The 27,916-nt window shown below is 45.5% G+C and overlaps 1 protein-coding gene across 1 annotated transcript; it reads right to left on the reverse strand.

Moving 5' to 3' along the window:
• On the reverse strand, positions 1-27,555 carry LOC124125412 (probable serine/threonine-protein kinase kinX). The gene is made up of 6 exons (XM_046488722.2): positions 27,411-27,555; positions 15,821-15,920; positions 11,518-11,997; positions 10,469-10,606; positions 2,191-2,451; positions 1-1,810 (listed from the first exon to the last, which is right to left on the reverse strand). The coding sequence occupies exons 1-6, from the start codon at positions 27,411-27,413 to the stop codon at positions 1,773-1,775; spliced, it is 1,020 nt and encodes a 339-aa protein (XP_046344678.1). The 5' UTR covers positions 27,414-27,555; the 3' UTR covers positions 1-1,772.
• Positions 27,556-27,916: the final 361 nt, after the last annotated feature.

Here is a 27,916-nt window from a genome sequence, read left to right on the forward strand (position 1 = left end):
TTTTTCACTTTTGCGATAATTGTTTTTATTGAAGTTATAATTAATCTTACGTAAAATGATGTTCAAACAAAACAGATAAACGGGATGAAAATAGTATTGCGATAAGAATATTTCACACTAAACATGTCAGTCAATGTGATCCCAAATACAAATATATCTATATACAATAAATATATATGTTATATATGAGTACATATTTATACTTCAACAAAAGCTTATGGCTACTTGGACTTTGCATATTGCCGGGATGATATACACCTACCTGACATATGATCATTGTCGTTAAAAGCAGCACTGATCAATAGTGATCAGTTCTTTCAGTGTGACATGACAACAGTTCTGTCAGCGTGTGTACTATAACATAACTCTGTCTGACAAACAAATACGTATGTCTACTATTGGATCTCATAGCGTTCGAAATCCTATTCCTTAAAAGTGCCAAAAAGAAGTGTTTGTTTCAAACATGATCAATGCGATGAAACAGGCCCTCCGTGGTGAAACTGTAAGGGGCAAAGGTGGTGTTGGGGGGTAGGGGGTGGGGGTAAGGATTCTGGTGGGGAACTGTGGGGAATAGTACGGACTGTGCCTATAATGAAGGAGGCTGTGTGGTACTTAAAGATCAAACCCTACTGACGCCTGTTGATGTGAGTGAGTTTGATTTTACGCCGCTTTTAGCAATATTCAAGCAACATCACGGCGGGAAACACCAGAAATGGGCTTCACACATAATACCCATGTGGGGAATCGAACCCAGGTTTTCGGCGTGATGAGCGAACGCTTAAACCACTAGGCTACCCCACCGCCCCTAAAGTAGGACATAAAAAAATGTTTAAATTTCAATAGTTCGTGTTATGTATACACATGCCTACGGCGCCCCGTTACCCCGCCCAGTTACCCGCCATATCGGCAACAATGAGCATTTGAAAGAACACATTATTTCTGTAGAGGAACATTCAAATAAACTTGAGCTTAGCACTACATTGCGTAGAAATATCACAGATTACACTATAATGGGCAAAAGAAAATCCTGCACAAATTCAACAGCACATAGTGCAAGTATTGAACAGTCACATCAGCTTCGTTGTTCATAACAGTTGGTCGCCAGGGTTCAGCTGGGAAATGTACTGGTACTCACATTTGAGTATACTTGAACAGAGTTTGCAGTTTTGACAAGGGAAATATCTGTATTGTACAATTATCACATATTAGGCTGTGGTGGGTGTTCAGGCTGTGATGGGTGTTCAGGCTGTGGTGGGTGTTCAGGCTGTGGTGGGTGTTCAGGCTGTGGTGGGTGTTCAGGCTGTGGTGGGTGTTCAGGCTGTGGTGGGTGTTCAGGCTGTGGTGGGTGTTCAGGCTGTGGTGGGTGTTCAGGCCGAGGTGGGTGTTCAGGCTGTGGTGGGTGTTCAGGCTGTGGTGGGTGTTTAGGCTGTGGTGGGTGTTTAGGCTGTGGTGGGTGTTCAGGCTGTGGTGGGTGTTCAGGCTGTGGTGGGTGTTTAGGCTGTGGTGGGTGTTCAGGCTGTGGTGGGTGTTCAGGCTGTGGTGGGTGTTCAGGCTGTGGTGGGTGTTCAGGCTGTGGTGGGTGTTCAGGCTGTGGTGGGTGTTCAGGCTGTGGTGGATGTTCAGGCAGCGGAAGGCCTCCCCTGGATAGCGACGTTTGTTCAGGCTGAGGACTCTCCAGTATTCTGAGTACTGTTATAGAAATTGAGGTTGTCCTGTGGCGAATGTGAAGATGGGGATTACATAATGCTTCAGATGGAACGTCACGGGGCTCCCTATGAACTGTCGCGTGAAATCAACATCTTTGCGAATTCTGCAAAACAAGGAAGTGAAAATCTTTAACTGATATATGAGTAGTCAGAACGACCTAGATGTTTGTACAGATTTGAGTAGCTGGAGAGACCTAGATGTTTGTACAGATATGACTAGTTTGAGAGACACATATGTTTGTACAGATATGAGTAGTTTGAGAGACACATATGTTTGTACAGATATGAGTAATTGGAGAGACACATATGTTTGTACAGATATGAGTAGTTGGAGAGACCTAGATGTGTGTACAGATATATGTACTTGGATAGACCTAGATGTTTGTACATATATTTGTAGTTGGAGAGATGTAGATGTTTGTACAGATATATATGTACGTGGATAGACCAAGATGTCTGTACAGATTCATGTAGTTGCACTGACCTAGTCTGTCGACCATCCCGTTGCCGTTCCTGTCCATGTCGCTGACCAGTCTGTGGAGGTCGTCCCTGGTGAGGCAGCTCTCGTCACGTTGCAGACCCACCTTCTCCATGATCTGCTCCACTTTTCGCAGCGGGATTTCCTCCTGGTTCCCCGGAAATACCTTGTTGATGCAGTTCACGATCTCTGTCTCCTGGTCCTCCAGAGGCACCGTGTGGGCCGCGTGCAGGCGACAAAACTCTTCAAAGTTAATCGTGCCGTTACCTGGAACACGATACACCTTGAAAACATGAAAACATACCCGATTTACAGTGACATTCTTTCCTATTCGGGGCGCTAAGACAACGTACTGTGCTGACAGAAATTAAAAGGCACTTTTGCTCATCTGTACTGGCAAACATACTTTAAAAATAACTTTATTGCAACCATTGCAGAGAATATACATGGGTTCATTCAATTTACTTTGAGAAATTTCTGAAATTCAATCTTGACGTAATCTATTTTTAGAGATCAGCTTTTCATACCATCTTCTCAAACATTGTATCCACACCGTCCTCTCACACTGAATTCGTACCATCCTCACACTGAATTCGTACCATCCTCTCACACACTAAATACATACCATCCTCTCACACACTAAACACATACCATCCTCTCACACACTAAATACATACCATCCTCTCACACACTAAATACATACCATCCTCTCACACACTAAACACATACCATCCTCTCACACACTAAATACATACCATCCTCTCACACACTGAATCCATACCATCCCCTCACACACTGAATCCATGTCAACCTCTCACACACTGAAGCCATACCATCCTCTCATACACTGAATTCATACCGTCATTTCACATACTGAACCCATACCATCCTCTCACACACTGAATCCATACCAATCTCTCACACACTGAATCCATACCATCCTCTCACACACTGAATTCATAACATCCTCTCACACACTGAATTCACACTGAATCCATACCATCCTCTCATACACTGAATCCATACCATCCCCTCACACACTGAATCCATGCCAACCTCTCACACACTGAATCCATGCCAACCTCTCATACACTGAATCCATACCATCCTCTCACACACTGAATTCAAACCATCCTCTCACACACTGAATTCATACCATCCTCTCACACACTGAATCCATGCCAACCTCTCACACTGAATCCATGCCAACCTCTCACGCACTGAATCCATACCATGCTCTCACACACTGAATTCATACCATGCTCTATACTATCCTCTCACACACTGAATCCATACCATCTTCTCACACACTGAATCCATACCATCCTCTCTCACACTGAATTCATAACATCCTCTCCCACACTGAATTCATACCATCCTCTCACACACTGAATTCAAAGCATCCTCTCACACACTGAATTCACACTGAATCCATACCATCCTCTCAGACTGAATTCAAACCATCATCTCACACACTGAATCCATGCCATCTTCTCACACAATGAATCCATGCCATCCTCTCACACACTGAAGCCATACCATCCTCTCTCACACTGAATTCATACCGTCATTTCACATACTGAATCCATACCATCCTCTCACACACTGAATCCATACCATCCTCTGACACACTGAATTCATACCATCCTCTCACGCACTGAATCCATACCGTCCTCTCACACACTGAATCCATACCATCCTCTCACACACAGAATTCATACCATCCTCTGACACACTGAATTCATACCATCCTCTCATACACTGAATTCAAACCATCCTCTCACACACTGAATCCATACCATCCTCCCACACACTGAATCCATACCATCCTCTCACACATTGAATCCATACCATCCTCTCACACACAGAATTCATACCATCCTCTCATACACTGAATTCAAACCATCGTCTCACACACTGAATCCATACCATCCTCTCACACACTGAATTCATACCATCCTCTCACACACTGAATCCATACCATCCTCTCATACACTGAATTCATACCATCCTCTCATACACTGAATCCATACCATCCTCTCACACACTGAATCCATACCATCCTCTCACACACTGAATCCATACCATCCTCTCACACACTGAATCCATACCGTCATTTCACATACTGAATCTATACCATCCTTTTTGCACACTGAATACATACCCATCCTCACACACTGAATCCATACAAACCTCTCACACACTGAAGCCATACCATCCTCTCTCACACTGGATTCATACCGTCATTTCGCATACTGAATCCATACCATCATCTCACAATGAATTCAAACCATCCTCTCACATACTGAATCCATACCATCCTCTCACACACCGAATCCTTACCATCCTCTCACACACTGAATCCATACCATCCTCTCACACACTGAATCCATACCAACCACTCTCACTCTGAATCCATACAAACCTCTCACACACTGAATCCATACCATCCTCTCACACACTGAATTCATACCATCCTCTAGAACCATCCTCTCACACATCCTCTCACACACTGAAACCATACCATCCTCTCACACACTGAATCCAAACAAACCTCTCACACACTTAATTCATACCATCCTCTCACACACTGAAGCCATACCATCCTCTCTCACACTGAATTCATACCGTCATTTCACATACTGAATCCATACCATCCTCTCACACACTGAATCCATACCATCCTCTGACACACTGAATTCATACCATCCTCTCACGCACTGAATCCATACCGTCCTCTCACACACTGAATCCATACCATCCTCTCACACACAGAATTCATACCATCCTCTGACACACTGAATTCATACCATCCTCTCATACACTGAATTCAAACCATCCTCTCACACACTGAATCCATACCATCCTCCCACACACTGAATCCATACCATCCTCTCACACACTGAATCCATACCATCCTCTCACACACAGAATTCATACCATCCTCTCATACACTGAATTCAAACCATCGTCTCACACACTGAATCCATACCATCCTCTCACACACTGAATTCATACCATCCTCTCACACACTGAATCCATACCATCCTCTCATACACTGAATTCATACCATCCTCTCATACACTGAATTCAAACCATCCTCTCACACACTTAATTCATACCATCCTCTCACACACTGAAGCCATACCATCCTCTCTCACACTGAATTCATACCGTCATTTCACATACTGAATCCATACCATCCTCTCACACACTGAATCCATACCATCCTCTGACACACTGAATTCATACCATCCTCTCACGCACTGAATCCATACCGTCCTCTCACACACTGAATCCATACCATCCTCTCACACACAGAATTCATACCATCCTCTGACACACTGAATTCATACCATCCTCTCATACACTGAATTCAAACCATCCTCTCACACACTGAATCCATACCATCCTCCCACACACTGAATCCATACCATCCTCTCACACACTGAATCCATACCATCCTCTCACACACAGAATTCATACCATCCTCTCATACACTGAATTCAAACCATCGTCTCACACACTGAATCCATACCATCCTCTCACACACTGAATTCATACCATCCTCTCACACACTGAATCCATACCATCCTCTCATACACTGAATTCATACCATCCTCTCATACACTGAATTCAAACCATCCTCTCACACACTGAATCCATACCATCCTCTCACACACTGAATCCATACCATCCTCTCACACACTGAATCCATACCGTCATTTCACATACTGAATCTATACCATCCTTTTTGCACACTGAATACATACCCATCCTCACACACTGAATCCATACAAACCTCTCACACACTGAATCCATACCATCCTCTCTCACACTGGATTCATACCGTCATTTCGCATACTGAATCCATACCATCATCTCACAATGAATTCAAACCATCCTCTCACATACTGAATCCATACCATCCTCTCACACACCGAATCCTTACCATCCTCTCACACACTGAATCCATACCATCCTCTCACACACTGAATCCATACCAACCACTCTCACTCTGAATCAATACAAACCTCTCACACACTGAATCCATACCATCCTCTCACACACTGAATTCATACCATCCTCTAGAACCATCCTCTCACACATCCTCTCACACACTGAAACCATACCATCCTCTCACACACTGAATCCAAACAAACCTCTCACACACTTAATTCATACCATCCTCTCACACGCTGAATCCATACCATCCTCTCACACACAAAATACATGCAAACCTCTCACACACTGAATCCATACCATCCTCTCACACACTGATATCATACCGTCATTTCACATGCTGAATTCATACCGTCATTTCACATACTGAATTCATACCGTCATTTCACATACTGAATCCATACCATCCTTTTACCCACTACATACATACTATCCACTCACACACCAAAACCAAAACCATGTATCGGTACTATCAACTTTTGACACCCTAAAACCTGAACACATGTCTATTCTTCTTTTGTACTGGATTCTTAAGCTCAATTCAAATTCGTACAAAAAGAGATACATTGCTGCGTCCAACAAATGTACCACTCTTATCCTTAAGGGCTCATTCACACATTCAGGATTTTTACTGCCGTCCTTGACAGGACCATTCCCGATTAAAATTTGTCAACAGTCTGATAACCATCCTGCGATTCATGGCGGGAAATTCACAAACAATCAGATATTGTTCAGGAAGCGTCCCGATTCAGCCGTTTCCAGCCGAATTCGTCCCGATTCTCCCGTTCTCAATCCGATTTGTATCTTCCGCATGGTAGGAAACGCCCGAAACTCTCCCGAATACGATCCGACAGAGATCAGACAGTGACCGGACAGTCAACCGACAAGGAAGGTTCGCATTCGGCAAGATCTGGACGCAATCTGGACTCAGTCGACAAGAAACGGCAATGAACAATTCATGCCCGTTCATCACGACCGCGTCCCGATCCACAGGACACCGTCCGGACAACACAGGACATTGTTACGATTTTGATCCGATAAAACAGAATATATCACGACATAGTCACGATTGTAATCCGACCAGACAAAATCGGCTGAGTTTCCCGAATGTTTCGGCACGCACCATACTGTTGGGAGTGCTTTGCCGACCTCTCTGGATCTTTCCCGATCCGTAGGACTCTGTTACGAACGTACATGACTGCGTTCAGACAATGATAGCACATTCCTGATCAAATAGGATAGTAATCCGACATTTTCACTTTTCGTTTCGTCCTTTGCTAGCCTTTGAGTAGATAGATCCCTACCTACCGTCCTTGTTAGCCTTTAGAAGATAGATCCCAAAATGCCGTCCTTTGTTATCCTTTTAGTAGATAGATCCCTACCTACCGTCCATGTCAGCCACGTCGAAGATAGATGATCCTTCACCTACCGTATTTGTCAGCCTTTTAGTAGATAGATCCCCCACCTACCGTCCTTGTCAGCCTTTTAGTAGATAGATCCCCCACCTACCGTCCTTGTCAGCCTTTTAGTAGATAGATCCCCTACATACCGTCCTTGTCAGCCTTTTACTAGATAGATCCCCTACATACCGTCCTTGTCAGCCTTTTAGTAGATAGATCCCCTACATATCGTATTTGTCAGCCTTTTAGTAGACAGATCCCCTACATACCGTCCTTGTCAGCCTTTTAGTAGATAGATCCCCTACATACCGTCCTTGTCAGCCTTTTAGTAGATAGATCCCCCACCTACCGTATTTGTCAGCCTTTTAGTAAATAGATCCCCCACCTACCGTCCTTGTTAGCCTTTTAGTAGATAGATCCCCCACCTACCGTCCTTGTCAGCCTTTTAGTAGATAGATCCCCTACATACCGTCCTTGTCAGCCTTTTAGTAGATAGATCCCCTACATACCGTCCTTGTTAGCCTTTAGTAGATAGATCCCCTACATACCGTCCTTGTCAGCCTTTTAGTAGATAGATCCCCTACATACCGTATTTGTCAGCCTTTTAGTAGATAGATCCCCCACCTACCGTCCTTGTCAGCCTTTTAGTAGATAGATCCCCTAGATACCGTCCTTGTCAGCCTTTTAGTAGATAGATCCCCTAGATACCGTCCTTGTCAGCCTTTTAGTAGATAGATCCCCACCTACCGTCCTTGTTAGCCTTTTAGTAGATAGATCCCTAAATACCGTCCATGTCAGCCTTTTAGTAGATAGATCCCCCACCTACCGTCCTTGTTAGCCTTTTAGTAGATAAATCCCTAAATACCGTCCATGTCAGCCTTTTAGTAGATAGATCCCCCACCTACCGTCCTTGTTAGCCTTTTAGTAGATAGATCCCTAAATACCGTCCATGTCAGCCTTTTAGTAGATAGATCCCCCACCTACCGTCCTTGTTAGCCTTTTAGTAGATAAATCCCTAAATACCGTCCATGTTAGCCTTTTAGTAGATAGATCCCCGACCTACCGTCCTTGTTAGCCTTTTAGTAGATAGATCCCTAAATACCGTCCATGTCAGCCTTTTAGTAGATAGATCCCCACCTACCGTCCTTGTTAGCCTTTGAGTAGATAGATCCCCTACATACCGTCCTTGTCAGCCTTTTAGTAGATAGATCCCCTACATACCGTCCTTGTCAGCCTTTTAGTAGATAGATCCCCACCTACCGTCCTTGTTAGCCTTTTAGTAGATAGATCCCTAAATACCGTCCATGTCAGCCTTTTAGTAGATAGATCCCCCACCTACCGTCCTTGTTAGCCTTTTAGTACATAGATCCCTAAATACCGTATATGTCAGCCTTTTAGTAGATAGATCCCCCACCTACCGTCCTTGTTAGCCTTTTAGTAGATAAATCCCTAAATACCGTCCATGTCAGCCTTTTAGTAGATAGATCCCCCACCTACCGTCCTTGTTAGCCTTTTAGTAGATAGATCCCTAAATACCGTCCATGTCAGCCTTTTAGTAGATAGATCCCCCACCTACCGTCCTTGTTAGCCTTTTAGTAGATAAATCCCTAAATACCGTCCATGTCAGCCTTTTAGTAGATAGACCCCCCACCTACCGTCCTTGTTAGCCTTTTAGTAGATAGATCCCTAAATACCGTCCATGTCAGCCTTTTAGTAGATAGATCCCCCACCTACCGTCCTTGTTAGCCTTTTAGTAGATAAATCCCTAAATACCGTCCATGTCAGCCTTTTAGTAGATAGATCCCCACCTACCGTCCTTGTTAGCCTTTGAGTAGATAGATCCCCTACATACCGTCCTTGTCAGCCTTTTAGTAGATAGATCCCCTACATACCGTCCTTGTCAGCCTTTTAGTAGATAGATCCCCACCTACCGTCCTTGTTAGCCTTTTAGTAGATAGATCCCCTACATACCGTCCATGTCAGCCTTTTAGTAGATAGATCCCCCACCTACCGTCCTTGTTAGCCTTTTAGTAGATAAATCCCTAAATACCGTCCATGTCAGCCTTTTAGTAGATAGATCCCCCACCTACCGTCCTTGTTAGCCTTTTAGTAGATAGATCCCTAAATACCGTCCATGTCAGCCTTTTAGTAGATAGATCCCCCACCTACCGTCCTTGTTAGCCTTTTAGTAGATAAATCCCTAAATACCGTCCATGTCAGCCTTTTAGTAAATAGATCCCCCACCTACCGTCCTTGTTAGCCTTTTAGTAGATAGATCCCTAAATACCGTCCTTGTCAGCCTTTTAGTAGATAGATCCCCCACCTACCGTCCTTGTTAGCCATTTAGTAGATAAATCCCTAAATACCGTCCATGTCAGCCTTTTAGTAGATAGATCCCCCACCTACCGTCCTTGTTAGCCTTTTAGTAGATAGATCCCTAAATACCGTCCATGTCAGCCTTTTAGTAGATAGATCCCCACCTACAGTCCTTGTTAGCCTTTTAAGAGATAGATCCTTCACCTACCGTCCTTGTTAGCCTTTCAGTAGATAAATCCCTAAATACCGTCCATGTCAGTCTTTTAGTAGATAGATCCCCCCACCTACCGTCCTTTTAAGCTTCTTTGTAGATACATCCCCACCTACCGTCTTTGCGAGCCTTTTAGTAGATAGATACCTACCTACCGCCCTTGTCAGCCTCGTCGAAGATAGATCTTTCACCTACCGTCCTTGTTAACCTTTTAGTAGATAGATCCTCAACCTACCGTTCTCGTTAGCCTTTTAGTAGATAGATCCCAAACCTGCCGTCAATTTCAGCCTTTTAGTAGATAGATCCCTACCTACCGTCCATGTCAATCTCGTCGACGATAGATCCCCCACCTACCGTCTTTGTCAGCCTCGTCGCCGATAGATCCCCCACCTACCGTCTTTGTCAGCCTCGTCGTAGATAGACTGCGCATCAGCAGATGTTGGGTTGTGCCCGGCGCACCGCAGGAGACGTTTGAACTGCTCGAAGTTAATTCGGTCGTCTTCTGAGTGGATTTTAAACATGTAGCGGAAAGCTGGAAACAAGAAGCATTGAGTCAAACTTATTAATAATGCATTGGAACCATGTGGCATTTTAATGAGATGAAATCAGTAGCAACCTTACCGTTCCATACTTCAAGTACTGCCAAGCAGAAGCAGACTAAACATTCATAAAAGAAACATCATGAAAACTAGAAAAAAGCAGAGAATAGTCTTCGCCAAAGACACCCTACTTAGATCGATCTTATGTATTATGTACGACATCGTAAGGCAGAGCAGAGGGATATCGATTGGACTTTACTTCAGATCAATATGCTGCTATGATTTGTAATTAACTGCATTATTGCATTGTCTAGATGTCTGGATAGGTAAGACGGTACACTCGCCCTACAGTTCTGAAAGTAATCTGGTCAGACGGTACACTCGCCCTACAATTCTGAAAGTAATCTGGTAAGACGGTACACTCGCCCTACAATTCTGAAAGTAATCTGGTAAGACGGTACACTCGCCTACTTAAAGCGATATCGTAAGACGGTAACTCCCACTGCAGTTCTACAGGTTAGCTGATAGCATGGCATACTCTCCCTGCAGTTCTGACAGATATCTGGAAACTCACTAGTGAGTGAGTGAGTTGGGTTTTACGCCGCTTTTAACAGTATTCCAGTTATATCACGGCGTGTCAGCTTAACCCGAAGTAACCGAGGTCTCAGACGTTTACCACTTCAGTGAAACCCACGAGCACGGGTATGGTGCTGACAAACCTAGAAACATAATTTGGGCGAACCGGGATTCGAACCCACAATCATAGGTTTCTGGCGTGCCCAAGGGACGCAACTCTGCACAGCGAATCGCGGCGCCTTAGACGAATGGGCCACCCGTGCCCCTGGAAACACTCAAGTCGACGTACAAAAATATACGTTATGAATATCAGATTGCAATTACTTACTTTCTAACTGGTCCTCAGAGAGATTCAAGTCAGAGACAGTTCCATTTTCAACTATCTGTCCGTCTTCAGCGGGTTCTTGCTCGGGTGTCACTTCTTCAGCGGGTTCTTGCTCGGGTGTCACTTCTTCAGCGGGTTCTTGCTCAGGTGTCACTTCTTCAGCGGGTTCCTGTTCGGGTGTCACTTCTTCAGCGGGTTCCTGTTCGGGTGTCACTTCTTCAGCGGATTCCTGCTCAGGTGTCACTTCTTCAGCGGGTTCCTGTTCGGGTGTCACTTCTTCAGCGGGTTCCTGCTCAGGTGTCACTTCTTCAGCGGGTTCCTGCTCAGGTGTCACTTCTTCAGCGGGTTCCTGCTCAGGCTCCTGCTCAGGTTTTCCTTCTGCTTCAGCAGTTTCTTCGTTGTTAGCATCATTACCAGGATCCTGTTCGTCAGCCTTTTTCTCTGTTGCTTCTGCTGAATCAGTCTGACCACCTTCCTCAGATGCTGCACAAAATCAGAAAATATAGTCATGTATTATGTATTACCTATTTATGCAGTGACTACCCATCATGGCTTTTGCACGCAGTTTCTATCCAACATGCACATGGACAAGAAATTCCTTGACCTCGTGTGTGGTAGACTACCATCCTGTCTGTTTACCCGCAATGACTACCGAGCTGTCTGTTTGCCCGCAATGACTACCGAGCTGTCTGTTTGCCCGCAATGACTACCGAGCTGTCTGTTTGCCCGCAATGACTACCGAGCTTTCTGTTTGCCCGCAATGACTACCGAGCTTTCTGTTTGCCTGCAACGGCTACCACGCTGTCTGTTCGCTTACAGTGACTACCACACTGTTTGTTAGTATGGAGTGCCACCATCCTTTCCGAATGCGCTTACATTGTTTGCGTGCAAGAAATGGCTACTACACTGTCTGTCTGTACATGGTAACTACTACCTTGTCTGTGTATGCGCTGACTACCACCATGTCTGTGTATGCGGTGACTACCACCTTGTATGTGTATGCGGTGACTACCACCATGTCTGCGTATGTGGTGACTACCACCCTGTCTGCGTATGTGGTGACTACACGCGGTTACTACTACCCTGTATGTGTATGCGGTGACTACCACCATGTCTGCGTATGTGGTGACTACCACCCTGTCTGCGTATGTGGTGACTACACGCGGTTACTACTACCCCTATATGTGTATGTGGTGACTACCCCTGTCTGTGTATGCGGTGACTACCACCCTGTATGTGTATATGGTGACTACACGCGGTTACTACTACCCCTATATGTGTATATGGTGACTACCCCTGTCTGTGTATGCGGTGACTACCACCCTGTATGTGTATATGGTGACTACACGCGGTTACTACTACCCCTATATGTGTATGTGGTGACTACCCCTGTCTGTGTATGTGGTGACTACCACCCTGTATGTGTATATGGTGACTACCCCTGTCTGTGTATGCGGTGACTACCACCCTGTATGTGTATATCGTGACTACCCCTGTATGTGTATGTGGTGACTACCACCCTGTATGTGTATATGGTGACTACCCCTGTATGTGTATGTGGTGACTACTACCCCTATATGTGTATGTGGTGACTACCCCTGTCTGTGTATGTGGTGACTACTACCCCTGTATGTGTATGTGGTGACTACCCCTGTCTGTGTATGTGGTGACTACTACCCCTGTATGTGCATGTGGTGACTACCCCTGTCTGTGTATGCGGTGACTACCACCCTGTCTGTGTATGCGGTGACTACTACCCCTGTATGTGTATGTGGTGACTACCCCTGTCTGTGTATGTGGTGACTACTACCCCTGTATGTGTATGTGGTGACTACCCCTGTCTGTGTATGTGGTGACTACTACCCCTGTCTGTGTATGCAGTGACTACCACCCTGTCTGTGTATGTGGTGACTACTACCCCTGTCTGTGTATGCAGTGACTACCACCCTGTCTGTGTATGTGTTGACTACCACCCTCTCTGTGTGCATGCAGTGACTACCACCCTGTCTGTGTGTATGCGGTGACTACCACCCTGTCTGTGTGCATGCAGTGACTACCACCCTGTCTGTGTGTATGCGGTGACTACCACCCTGTCTGTGTGCATGCAGTGACTACCACCCTGTCTGTGTATGTGTTGACTATCACCCTGTCTGTGTGTATGCGGTGACTACCACCCTGTCCGTGTGCATGCAGTGACTACCACCCTGTCTGTGTGTATGTGGTGACTACCACCCTGTCTGTGTGTATGTGGTGACTACCACCCTGTCTGTGTGTATGCGGTGACTACCACCCTGTCTGTGTGCACGCAGTGACTACCACCCTCTCTGTGTGCATGCAGTGACTACCACCCTGTCTGTGTGCATGCAGTGACTACCATCCTCTCTGTGTGCATGCAGTGACTACCACCCTGTCAGTGTGCATGCAGTGACTACCACCCTGTCTGTGTGTATGCAGTGACTACCAACCTGTCTGTGTGCACGCAGTGACTACCACCCTGTCTGTGTGCACGCAGTGACTACCACCCTGTCTGTGTGCACGCAGTGACTACCACCCTCTCTGTGTGCATGCAGTGACTACCACCCTGTCTGTGTGCATGCAGTGACTACCACCCTGTCTGTGTGTATGCATTGACTACCACCCTGTCTGTGTGTAGTCAGTGACTACCACCCTGTCTGTGTGCATGCAGTGACTACCACCCTCTCTGTGTGCATGCAGTGCTTACCACCCTGTCTGTGTGTATGCGGTGACTACCACCCTGTCTGTGTGCACGCAGTGACTACCACCCTGTCTGTGTGCATGCAGTGACTACCACCCTGTCTGTGTGCATACAGTGACTACCACCCTGTCTGTGTGTATGCAGTGACTACCACCCTCTCTGTGTGCATGCAGTGCTTACCACCCTGTCTGTGTGTATGCGGTGACTACCACCCTGTCTGTGTGCACGCAGTGACTACCACCCTGTCTGTGTGCATGCAGTGACTACCACCCTGTCTGTGTGCATGCAGTGACTACCACCCTGTCTGTGTGTATGCAGTGACTACCACCCTGTCTGTGTGCATGCAGTGACTACCACCCTGTCTGTGTGCATGCAGTGACTACCATCCTGTCTGTGTGTATGCGGTGACTACCACCCTGTCCGTGTGTATGCAGTGACTACCATCCTGTCTGTGTGCATGCGGTGACTACCATCCTGTCTGTGTGTATGCAGTGACTACCACCCTGTCTGTATGCATGCAGTGACTACCACCCTGTCTGTGTGCATAAGGTGACTACCACCCTGTCAGTGTGCATGCAGTGACTACCATCCTGTCTGTGTGCATGCGGTGACTACCACCCTGTCTGTGTGCATGCAGTGACTACCACCCTGTCTGTGTGTATGCAGTGACTACCAACCTGTCTGTGTGCACGCATTGACTACCACCCTGTCAGTGTGCATGCATTGACTACCACCCTGTCTGTGTGTATGCAGTTACTACGAACCTGTCTGTGTGCACGCAGTGACTATCACCCTGTCTGTGTGCATGCAGTGACTACCACCCTGTCCGTGTGCATGCAGTGACTACCACCCTGTCCGTGTGCATGCAGTGACTACCACCCTGTCTGTGTGCATGCAGTGACTACCACCCTGTCTGTGTGCATGCAGTGACTACCACCCTGTCTGTGTGCATGCAGTGACTACCACCCTCTGTGTGCATGCAGTGACTACTACCCTGTCTGTGTGCATGCAGTGACTACCACCCTGTCTGTGTGTATGCAGTGACTACCACCCTGCCTGTGTGCATGCAGTGATTACCACCCTGTCTGTGTGTATGCAGTGACTACCACCCTGTCTGTGTGCATGCAGTGACTACCACCCTGTCTGTGTGCATGCAGTGACTACCACCCTGTCTGTGTGTATGCAGTGACTACCAACCTGTCTGTGTGCATGCAGTGACTACCACCCTCTCTGTGTGCATGCAGTGACTACCACCCTCTCTGTGTGCATGCAGTGACTACCACCCTGTCTGTGTGTATGCAGTGACTACCACCCTGTCTGTGTGCACGCAGTGACTACCACCCTGTCTGTGTGCATTCAGTGACTACCACCCTGTCTGTTTGTATGCGGTGACTACCACCCTGTCTGTGTGCACGCAGTGACTACCACCCTGTCTGTGTGCATGCAGTGACTACCACCCTGTCTGTGTGTATGCAGTGACTACCACCCTGTCAGTGTGCATGCGGTGACTACCACCCTGTCTGTGTGCATGCAGTGACTACCACCCTCTCTGTGTGCATGCAGTGACTACCACCCTGTCTGTGTACATACGTTGCTGAGTGTCGGCTGTTCCAGGGTCCCCGGCTGTTTCTTCTGTCTGATCGGCCTGACTCGCCTCAAGTTGGGCCTCATCCCGATTTTCCTGGTCTGCCTGCGATATATATATAGAGAGGTACCACATTATCCCGGCTCCATTTTGTTCTAGGAATTGAGAAACTGTGAGTTTAGTGGAGATGTGTGACCAAATAGGCATGTATAAATGGCTGGAAAACTCTTAGACGAGTAAGTGAGTAAGTGAGTTTGGTTTTACGGCGCTTTTAGCAATATTCCAGCAATATCACGGTGGGGGACAGAAATGGGCTTCACACATTGTACTCATGTCGGGATTCGAACCCGGGTCTTCGGCGTGACGAACGAACGCTTTAACCACTAGCCTACCCAACCGCCCCGCTCTTAGACGAACTGGGATGGACTGTGTTGAAGGAGTTGGCGTATTTTCAACATTATCCCCTGCGAGGCCCACAACCTTCTGAATTCCACTGGGGCATATCTATAGATACCAGTAGTATGGGTATATCGACATACAGGCGTAACTAGTATGACCATATCGGTAGAGGTACGTTACGGGTGTCATCGTATAAAAACGTCTCAAGTGTGGTCGTATAAATACGTTACTAGTGTGATCGTATAAATACGTCTGAGGTAAAGGTCTGAGACCTGCATCACATCGGGCTTTCCTCCAACATTTAGCTGACGCGCCGCGATATAACTGTAATACTGTTAAAAAACGGCGTTAAACCCAACTCACTCACTCGTATAAATACGTTACTAGTGTTATCGTATGAATACGATTCTAGTGTCATCGTATAAATACGTTACTGGTGTGATAGTATCGGCATAAAAAATTACGAGACTGCCGATGTAGGTTCAGAGCCATTATGTATTTGGCAGTGGCTCTAAACACGTTGGTGACAATGTGTACTCACACAACCCTGGCGTAACAATATGCCGACGTTGAAATGGGATGGTGGGCGGCCATACATAATGGCCGCAGGTCGGCTTCAGTAGGTCGGGTGTGGCGTAACCAAGGACGCGAGTGGGCAGGTCAAGGGCCACTCGCAGGAGTATGTATTCACCCGTTCAGGATTCACTTCTCCCAGACAAAGCATAGTGACAGTTGCTAAGGAGGGGCATGTCACGGCACTGATTTATATGTAGGAGGAACAATCTCACAGAGAAGTGCACCGGCCGTGTTTTAGAAGGACTGTTCAAGTGGTAAGAGTGAGTGAGTGAGTTGGGTTTAACGCCGCTTTTAACAATATTCCAGTTATATCGCGGCGTGTCAGCTTAATGTGAGAGGAAAGCCCGAAGTGATGCAGGTCTCAGACGTTTACCACTTCGGTGAAACCCACGAGCACGGGTATGGTGCTGACAAACCTAGAAACATAATCGGGGCGAACCGGGATTCGAACCCACAATCATAATTTCTGGCGTGCCCAAAGGACGCAACTCTGCACAGCGAATCGCGGCGCCTTATACGACTGGGCCACCCGTGCCCCCTCAAGTGGTAAGAACGAGTGTAGAACGGCCAGTATAAATCTGAGAGTATATTAAAATATTTAACTGTTAACTGGTAGACATCTAGCAAACAACGATTGAATGACATCTGAAGCCTGCCATGTGGTTGGGTGATGCCAGTTATGACAGCTCCTGATGTGACTATATGGTGCGGTGATGATACTTACACAGATACATCATTATAATAACGCACTTCTGTCACTGGAGGTATGAAGCCAATTCTGAAATTGAAGGCAGGGATATAGCCTCTGCCATTTCGGGTTTCACATAATATGTGAGACTTAGCCTCAGCCATATGTGGTTTCACGTCAATATCTGAAAAATTACCCTCTGCCTTATAGGGTCTATCATTAATATCTGAGACTTCGATAACCTCTGCCATCACGAGCCTTACGTTAATATCTGAGATTTAGCCTCTGCCACAAAGGGTATCTCGTTAATATCTGAGGGACAGACTCCGTGGTCTCGTTGTAGAGCGTCCGTCCGACGCGCAAAATCCGGGGTTTCATCCCCGGCCGCGTCATACCAAAAGACGTTAAATGATGGTACTTGTTGTTACCCTGCGTGGCGCTCGGCTAAAGGGCTAAAACGAGGACGAGTCGGCTCGGAGTCAGCAAAACTGTGTCTGAGTTAGGTATTCATGTCAATCTGCGGCATGGTTCCTGAGTGGGCTTAGTCCGGGCTAGTACAAGCAGCCACACGCACACGCACACGCACACGCACACGCACACGCACACACAGGCACACGCACACGCACGCACACACAGTGTGTAATATTCTGGGAAGCGACGTTTAACCCCATTTCAACTCACCTAATATGTGAGACTTAACCTCTGCCATATCGAGTCTCACGTCAATACAATATATGAGACTTCACAAACCTTCTGTCCCTTATTAGACATTCAACAACTCCTCCCCTATTAGACATCGCCTAAGTCAAGATCCAGTACAGCCCTCTTTAGACTGTCATTGGAATATCTCATTTCAAGTGGGCGGGTATTCAGGCATGACACTTTTACAGATCACAACCACAAAATGCAAGGAAGCAAATTAAGCGTAAGACTCAGACCATCAGTGATTATCACACTGATTATCAGTGTGTAGAGCAGTGTACTGGCACACGGCCTTCCCCGGGGGGTTAACGTGTTACAGGAGAATTCGGAATGAGGAAGCTCATTCCACATGCATGTAATTATAACACCAAACGATAACCTGTCCCTGTATCCATACAAGCAACACCTCGTGTTTCCTGTTCTCAAACAACATACCAGTTTGACGGTTGTCCGAGCGTCCTGACATATCGGTGTATAGATTGTCCGCATTTCCCGACCTTTAACTATGATGTGTCACTGTAACGGTTATCCACCTATATGATACGTGATTGAAACGGTTGTTGGGCCCAACTGATCTGCAAGTGTTACGATTGTCATCCTTCTATCCTGTCAACGGAACGGTTGTCATCCTTCTGACATATCAATGTAACGGTTGCCCACCCATCAGCGTTGTCAATGTAACGGTCGTTCATCCACACCTAAGCTATCAATGTGACGATTGTTCATCCATCAGAGCTCCCAATGTAACGGCTGCCCATCCATCAGCGTTGTCAATGTAACGGTCGTTCATCCACACCTAAGCTATCAATGTGACGATTGTTCATCCATCAGAGCTCCCAATGTAACGGCTGCCCATCCATCAGCGTTGTCAATGTAACGGTCGTTCATCCACACCTAAGCTATCAATGTGACGATTGTTCATCCATCCGACCTATCAATGTAACGGCAGTCCATCCATCTGACCTATCAGTATAATGGTTGTTCATCAATGTGACCTATCAATGTGACTATTATCATCCATCAGACCTATCAATGTAACGGCTGCCCATCCATAAGCGTTGTCAATGTAACGGTCGTTCATCCACACCTAAGCTATCAATGTGACAATTGTTCATCCATCAGAGCTGCCAATGTAACGGTTGAACATCCATCTCTGAGCTATCAATGTGACGACTGTAATCCATCTGACCTATCAAAGTAACGATTGTCATACATCTGAATTATATATGTAACGGTTGCCAATCCAACAGAGCTATCACTGTAACAAGTGTCAGCCATCTTATTGATGTAACGGTCATCGATCCATCCCAGGGCTATCAATGTGACGATTGTCATACATCCGACATATCAATGTAACGGTAGTCCATCCATCTGACCTATCAGTATAATGGTTGTCCATCAGTGTGACCTATCAATGTGACTATTATCATCCATCAGACCTATCAATGTAACGGTTGCTCATTCCTTAAAAGTATCAATGTGACGGTTGTCCATCCACCCCTCACCTATCAATGTAATGGTATTTCATCCATCTGAGCTGTCACTGGCATGGCTCTCATCTTTCTGGGCTATCAGATAGACGGTTGTTTGTCTTTCCTGCCATATCACATCTTCCCGAGGCAAGGAAATTAACTGAGTCCAGTTTCCACCCTTGCCGAACTAGGCTGGTATTATAGAGTGACATTTTGGCTGGACTAACGAAATCGAAATCCGGTTCGTAAACTGTCGCGCTGATTTCGGTCGATTGCAGGATTTGTAGAGCATGTTCACCGCAAACTCATTGTCCACAGATATTTTCCAAAAATTTTCATGTTTTCATTTAGGTGCTCGCGTGATTTGATGCACTTCGCGATGTAAAACCCGTTTTATCACAGTATAGATCTTGATTATCGATGAGATCGTCTTGACTGGGCGCCGCCATTTTGTTTGAAAGAAATGCAAATGATGGAATCGGATTGGTCCATAGGAGAGGCTTAGGACATACGAGTGCCATTCAATATATAACCAGCCTAACCTATTTGCTACTGCTCCTCACTTCTTCTTTTTCCACATAATCACCATTGAGGTCTATGCACTTTGTCCAGCGATGTGTGAGAGCTAAAAGCCCGTTGTGATAGAAACCATTGGGTTGTTCGTGTAACCACCCCTCAAATGCTGTCGTGAGTTCATCATCGGACCGGAAATGACGTCCACGCAGTTCTTTCTTCAAGTTTGGGAAGAGAAAGTAGTCGCTTGGTGCCAGGTCTGGTGAGTAAGGTGGATGAGGCAATACTTTGAACCGCAAGTCGACATGTGTGCACTCTGGCATTATCATGTTGGAGCAGCACACATTTTGTGATCTTTCCACGACGTTTGGCAAGAATAGCAGTCCGCAAACGGCCCAGGAGATCGGAGTAGTACTCTCCAGTAATAGTCTGGCCACGTAGCAAGTAGTCAATGAGCAAGACCCCTTAGGTATCCCAAAAGATGGTTGCCATGACTTTGCCAGCCGATGGTTGAGTCTTAAACTTGTTGGGACGGGGTGAAGCAAAGCCAGCCCACTGCTTACTCTGTTCTTTTGTTTCTGGGTCATAGTGGAGTACCCAGGTTTCATCACCAGTAACAATTCTCTCCATAAAGTTGTCTGCATCCCGACTGCATTGCGTCAAAAATGCCTGACACATTGACGCACGTACAGCCTTCTGATCATCACTCAGACATTTCGGGACCCATCGGGCAGACAGCTTCCTCATACCCAGACGATCATGCAAAATGGTATGGACACTTCCCTCTGAAATATCCAAGGCCTTGGCCATTTCTGACACCTTCATTCGCCTGTCTTTGACAACCAGTTGTCTCACAGCTTCACTGGTTTGGTCATTGGTCACCTCTACAGGCCTGCCAGGGCGTGGCCCATCTTCCAGGTTCACCCGACCCCTCTTAAATTCTGCAACCCAGAATTTGACCTGTGCATACGAAGGTGCACTGTCACCATAAACATCTGACAATTCATCATGTATCTCCTTTCCCGGTTTCCCTTTTAAGAAGAGGTACCTAATAACAGACCTGTATTCAACCTTTGACGAGAATTTGGCAGAATCTTCCCTTGCCATCTTTATAGATCACGTGTGTGACTTCAAATACAATTTCCTCAGTGAAACTTTGTCTATGCACGTGACATACATTGGTGCACAGCACGTGACAAACATGCAACCGTTACGATCTGATAAATAGCTTAGCCTGGTTATATATTGAATGGCCCTCATAGCTTGCAAAATCCACAAGTCAGTTAATTCCCCTGCCTCGGGAAGATGGACCTATCACAGTTTCACGGCTGTTTCCGGCCTTCCAGTTTAACGACTGTCCATGAATCCGATCTATAAGCGGAACGTATGTTTGACCACACATCAATGTGTGCCGCCTTCTCATCCATAAAAAGCTTTCAACGTGTCCAACACGCCCCGCTCCTTTTGATACGACCCCCCCCACACACACACACACACCTGTAGTGGACCGCTCCACATGTCGGCAGTCAGGACCCTCCGGAGCGGTGTCCCCAATGAATGTGTCGTAAAAATATTGTCTTGAACGTACTTCCCTCCGCATATTCACACTCGTGGTGTCAGGCGGATCCACCTGTATAGGGTGGGAGGTCTGAGGGTCCCTAAGCAGCACGTCAGACAGGAGAGGAATGTGGGGCCAGGGACAGTCTACAATGAAAGCGATTCACGCTCTCTGCGGGAGACCATCTCAATAAGCATGGCATTTATAAGTAATTCACAACATACAAACAATGTATATAAGTGAAACATACATAACATACAAATCATGTATATAAGTATATATATACACGCATAACCAACCTAGAGAACACATATATACGCTATCCATTCACAGAGTACGGAGCTTCAATGAAAACACTTCATTACTCTCTATAATACCCAGCAAATAACACCCATCACACATGGTACTCTTTGTACCACACTGCAAACATGGGTACTCTCTATTGCACCCAGCATACATTGGTACTCTATATAACACCACAACACATGGGTGCCATATATAACACCACATACACATAGGTACTTTCTGTAACCCCCCGCATACACGGGTACTCTTTATATCACCCTGCACACATGGGTACTCCTTATATCTCCCCGCACACACGGGTACTCTCTATTACACCCAGCACACATGGGTACTCTATATAACACCACCACACATGAGTACCATATATAACACCACATACACATAGGTACTTTCTGTAACACCCCGCATACACGGGTACTCTTTATATCACCCTGCACACATGGGTACTCCTTATATCTCCCCGCACACACGGGTACTCTCTATTACACCCAGCACACATGGGTACTCTATATAACACCACCACACATGAGTACCATATATAACACCACATACACATAGGTACTTTCTGTAACACCCCGCATACATGGTTACTCTTTATAACAACCCGCATACACGGGTACTCTTTATTACACCCTGCACACATGGATACACTTTATATCATCCCGCACACACGGTTACTCTGTATAACAACCCGCACACACGGTTACTCTGTATAACAACCTGCATACACGGTTACTCTGTATAACAACCCCCATACACGGTTACTCTGTATAACAACCCGCATACACGGTTACTCTGTATAACAACCCGCACACACGGTTACTCTGTATAACAACCCGCACACATGGGTACACTTTATATCACCCCGCACACACGGTTACTCTGTATAACAACCCGCACACACGGTTACTCTGTATAACAACCCGCATACACGGTTACTCTGTATAACAACCCGCATACACGGTTACTCTGTATAACAACCCGCACACACGGTTACTCTGTATAACAACCCGCACACACGGTTACTCTGTATAACAACCCGCACACATGGGTACACTTTATATCACCCCGCACACACGGTATCTCTGTATAACAACCCACATACACGGTTACTCTGTATAACAACCCGCATACACGGTTACTCTGTATAACAACCCGCACACACGGTTACTCTGTATAACAACCCACACACATGGGTACACTTTATATCACCCCGCACACACGGTTACTCTGTATAACAACCCGCATACACGGTTACTCTGTATAACAACCTGCACACATGGGTACACTTTATATCACCCCGCACACACGGTTACTCTGTATAACAACCCACATACACGGTTACTCTGTATAACAACCCGCATACACGGTTACTCTGTATAACAACCCACATACACGGTTACTCTGTATAACAACCTGCACACACGGTTACTCTGTATAACAACCCGCACACACGGTTACTCTGTATAACAACCCGCACACACGGTTACTCTGTATAACAACCCGCATACACGGTTACTCTGTATAACAACCCGCACACACGGTTACTCTGTATAACAACCCGCACACACGGGTACACTTTATATCACCCCGCACACACGGTTACTCTGTATAACAACCCGCACACACGGTTACTCTGTATAACAACCCGCACACATGGGTACACTTTATATCACCCCGCACACACGGTTACTCTGTATAACAACCCGCACACACGGTTACTCTGTATAACAACCCGCACACATGGGTACACTTTATATCACCCCGCACACACGGTTACTCTGTATAACAACCCGCATACACGGTTACTCTGTATAACAACCCGCATACCGGTTACTCTGTATAACAACCCGCATACACGGTTACTCTGTATAACAACCCGCATACACGGTTACTCTGTATAACAACCCGCATACCGGTTACTCTGTATAACAACCCGCATACACGGTTACTCTGTATAACAACCCGCTCACACGGATATTCTATATTCCACCCCTCACACATGATTACTCTCAATAACACCCACCACAAATGGGTACTCTCTATAACAACCCGCACACATGGGTACTCTTTTTAATACCCTGCACACATGGGTACTCCATATAACCCGCACACACAGGTACTCTTTATAATGCCTCGCACACAGGTACTCTTTATACCACCCTGCACACATGGGTACTCTTTATAATACCCTGCACACATACGGGTACTCTGTATACCACCCTGCACACATGGGTACTCTCTATTACTTCCAGCACACATGCGTACTCTTAATAACACCACATACACATGGGTACACTTTATATCACCCCGCACACATGGGTACTCTTTATCCCACCCTGCACACATGGGTACTCTATATAACACCCCTCACACACAGGTACACTTTATATCACATCAACACACACACACACACACAACCCCCCCCCCCCCCCCCCCCCCCCCCCAACCCCAACCCCACACAAGTACACCTCATATCACCCTGCACACATTATATCACGGTGCCTATTGTGTAGGTGTCCACCAGCGGTTTCCCTGTATTGTACACTCTCGCGTGACAGTTCGACAGACATTATCTCCACATCAGTGAAAACAACACTTACTTCTTGAGTAACAACTACGATATGAAGCCTAACCGATATAGAACACTGCAACAATGTATATAGCATGATGTTCAACTGTGATATTCATTATGTAGTGAGGGCAACTATTTACCCTTTAGTGACTGATATTCACTATATATCGGTTATATATATTCACTGTATAGCTGTATTACACATTGTGTTATACCAAAGCGCGTGTTATGTACTGCGGGAACAAGTTTCACTAACAAATATTAAAAACTCCCTGTGCCTTTTTGATGGCATTGTGTATAGAGGTGATATATCACTGAGAGGAGCTTATACACAATCGATGACCCGAGCAACCCTGTTCCTAGGCTGACGTTACATGGCATTGTTTTGCCGGTGGATCTTGTAACAAAATTCAACATATTACGTCATAGGGTATTGTGACGTGATTGTAAACTTTGTGGCGCAGGGCCCGTTCCACAAAGCGATCGTGGCGCAATGACAGTCGTAAGTCAATGTTAAAGTATGGGAGTTACGAAAGTGTTAAATAGCGCTACGAAAACTTTGTGGAGCGGACCCCTGAAGTCTGAAGGTGGGCTGTTGTATGATATTAAATTAATAAGTATCGACTTTTGACGTGTTTGAATTGTTTTTCTGTTCAACACAAAAGGACTATGCTATGGGTCGTGTAGGTGTCTGCCTATTCACACACGACAGTGAAATTCTAAACACGTTTTAAATAAAATAGTTAAGATAGATATGTTAGATTCACTGCCCCTTACATAGTGAATACTAAACTCGCTCTCGTGTAGAACTAATTTTATGAAACTCGTGAATGGTTCTGGTATTTACGGGAGCTAGTTAAGTATTCACTATGTAAGGGGCAGATAGCTACTGTATTGTGGGCAGATATTTACAATCGAACATAATCAAACATATCTATATAACTATAATACAAGGAATTAAGTCTATCTTGTCTATATCACACAGCTCAGTGGTTACATGATCAATACCGCACAATATAAAGCCAAATAATAATACGTAATATAAAGCCAAATAATAATACGTCTATTTCTGACCCGTGAAGATTCCGGGGTAGAATAGGTCTTCAGCAACCCATGTTTGCCGTAAAAGGTGACTATGCTTGTCGTAAAAGGCGACTAACGGGATCGGGTGGTCAGGCTCGCTGACTTGGTTGATGCATGTCATTGATCCCAATTGCGTGGATTGATGCTCATTATATTAATCACTGGATCGATTATTTACAGACCGACGTCATATAGCTGGAATATTGCTGAGTGCGGCGTTAAACAACAACCAACCAACGTCTATTTCTTAGGCGCTGTCCTCCATCCACCGGGTGGCTGCTCAACGCGCACATAGATCGACAGGTACGTCGCCTAGCAGTATTATGCACTTGCTGTAGGTTGTTGCAGTGATCCTGTCGGATGGTGATATGGTGATACGTAGATTATTACCCTAGTCCATTCTGGATAGTACCAGTGGTCTCACAAGATGATTTGTAGCCTCAGTTGTTAATAAGTGCCTATCTGCCCAATACTTCTGATATTAAAATAACAGATACTACATAGATGGACTATATGATGTTCTATGGTCATGTTGGAATCCAGTCTATATATTCTATATCACACCGAATAAAGTCTATATTATCTATATCGCACATAATAGCGTCTATAGTATCTATATCACACCGAATACAGTCTTTATTATCCATATCACGCATAAGAGAGATTGAATTATCTATATCACATAAAAAAGAGTCAATGTTTTATGTCATACATAATATAGTTTATATTATCTATATCGACCCATGAAGATCCGATAAGGTCTTCAGCAACCCATGCTTGCCGTAAAAGGTGACTATGCTTGATATCATTCACTGGATTGTTTGGTCGAAACCGAATTTTAACTGACTGCCGACATATAGCTAGAATATTGCTGAGTGCGGGATTAAACAACAAACAAAAGTATCTATATCACACATAACACTCTATATGATATATGTCACACATAATATAGTCTATATTAAATACATAACACATAATAAAATCCATCTTATTAATATCAAAATGTTTCTAGTTAGTAACAACGCCTAATATTACTGTTTTTTCCCCCTTACACATTTGAATTACGTGTAATAAATATACTCTGCTTTAAAATACACTTGAACTAGAAGAATACAAACAGGTGTTTCATGGAATTTACATCTATGTTGCAAAACTATATTTCTTAAAATCATTGTAGTAATCTACAGAAGAGAAATGTATGAATGTGAACTCGACATGTTACAGTAAACAGTTACAGGCAGAATATATCGCCTTACTTTATTATCAAGTGCGTCCTCTCAGAGGAAATGAATCTGAGGTGTTATTTCAGGACAGGACAAAGTTACTTATATCGTTGCTAATTAATTGCAGTTAAACGGGTAATATAGATATTCTTAAAATCTCAACCAAGGCGAATGGTATGTGCACTAGCAAACATACCAGACGCCTGCTGCAGTTAATATGTTACATGTATCAACACAATAACACAATCCCACTGCCATTCCGGGCGTGTGGAGTCGCCTGCAGCGCCAAGAGGTGTTCACAACCCGGTGTAGGAGACCTACATTGAAAGATCGATCAGGCAGATCAAGTATTACAGCCCCGGCCACGATGGTGCTGTTGAAACAGTTGATATCAAGTACAATAAAATAGTTTAAACTAGACTAAAACCTTATGATACTGAATCTGAGGTTCGTCACATTACTGTGGATATGTTTGATTTGACTATGACTAGTTTACTTACCATAGTGACTGAGGAGACTCGGTAGAGTTGAACTGGTCGTGTGCTGTGTGTGTTTGGCTGTAGATAAACAGAGAGTGGGTAGCGAGGGCCACCGGGCCGTTCTCTTGCATGGTTACTGTGTTTGTTGTTGGAGGCGCTGCACGACGCCTATAGGACGTACGGCCTGGGTATTTGGGCAGGGAGATTGTAAACTGTACAAGGGGTTGCCTCGGCCGCCCGCAGTGAGTTCTACTAGCTTTTAACGGGTGCCCGTGGGCCTAGATGTTTGTAATGTGAATTGAGGGGGTCAACAGTCGGGTAGTGGAGGTATACTTAGTCGGGTAGTATAGGGTAGTGCAGGTACATAGTCGGGGAGTGGCTACATAGTCGGGTAGAGAGTAGTGGAGGCATATAGCCGGGTAGTAGAGGGTAGTGGAGAGACATAGTTGGGTAGTAGTGGGTAGTGCAGGTACATAGTCGGGGTTGGAGATACATAGTCGGGTATAGAGAAGTGGAGGTATATAGCC

Source organism: Haliotis rufescens, unplaced genomic scaffold (assembly GCF_023055435.1).
Source record: "Haliotis rufescens isolate VD_foot unplaced genomic scaffold, xgHalRufe1.0.p SCAF_1, whole genome shotgun sequence".
Lineage (NCBI taxonomy): Eukaryota > Metazoa > Mollusca > Gastropoda > Lepetellida > Haliotidae > Haliotis > Haliotis rufescens.

Coding starts and splice junctions, on each gene's coding strand:
- LOC124125412 (XM_046488722.2), bottom strand. Junction 11,998..15,820: donor AACAGCCGACACTCAGCAAC/GTATGTACACAG, acceptor GATTTTGTGCAG/CATCTGAGGAAGGTGGTCAG. Junction 1,811..2,190: donor CGGGATGGTCGACAGACTAG/GTCAGTGCAACT, acceptor CTTGTTTTGCAG/AATTCGCAAAGATGTTGATT.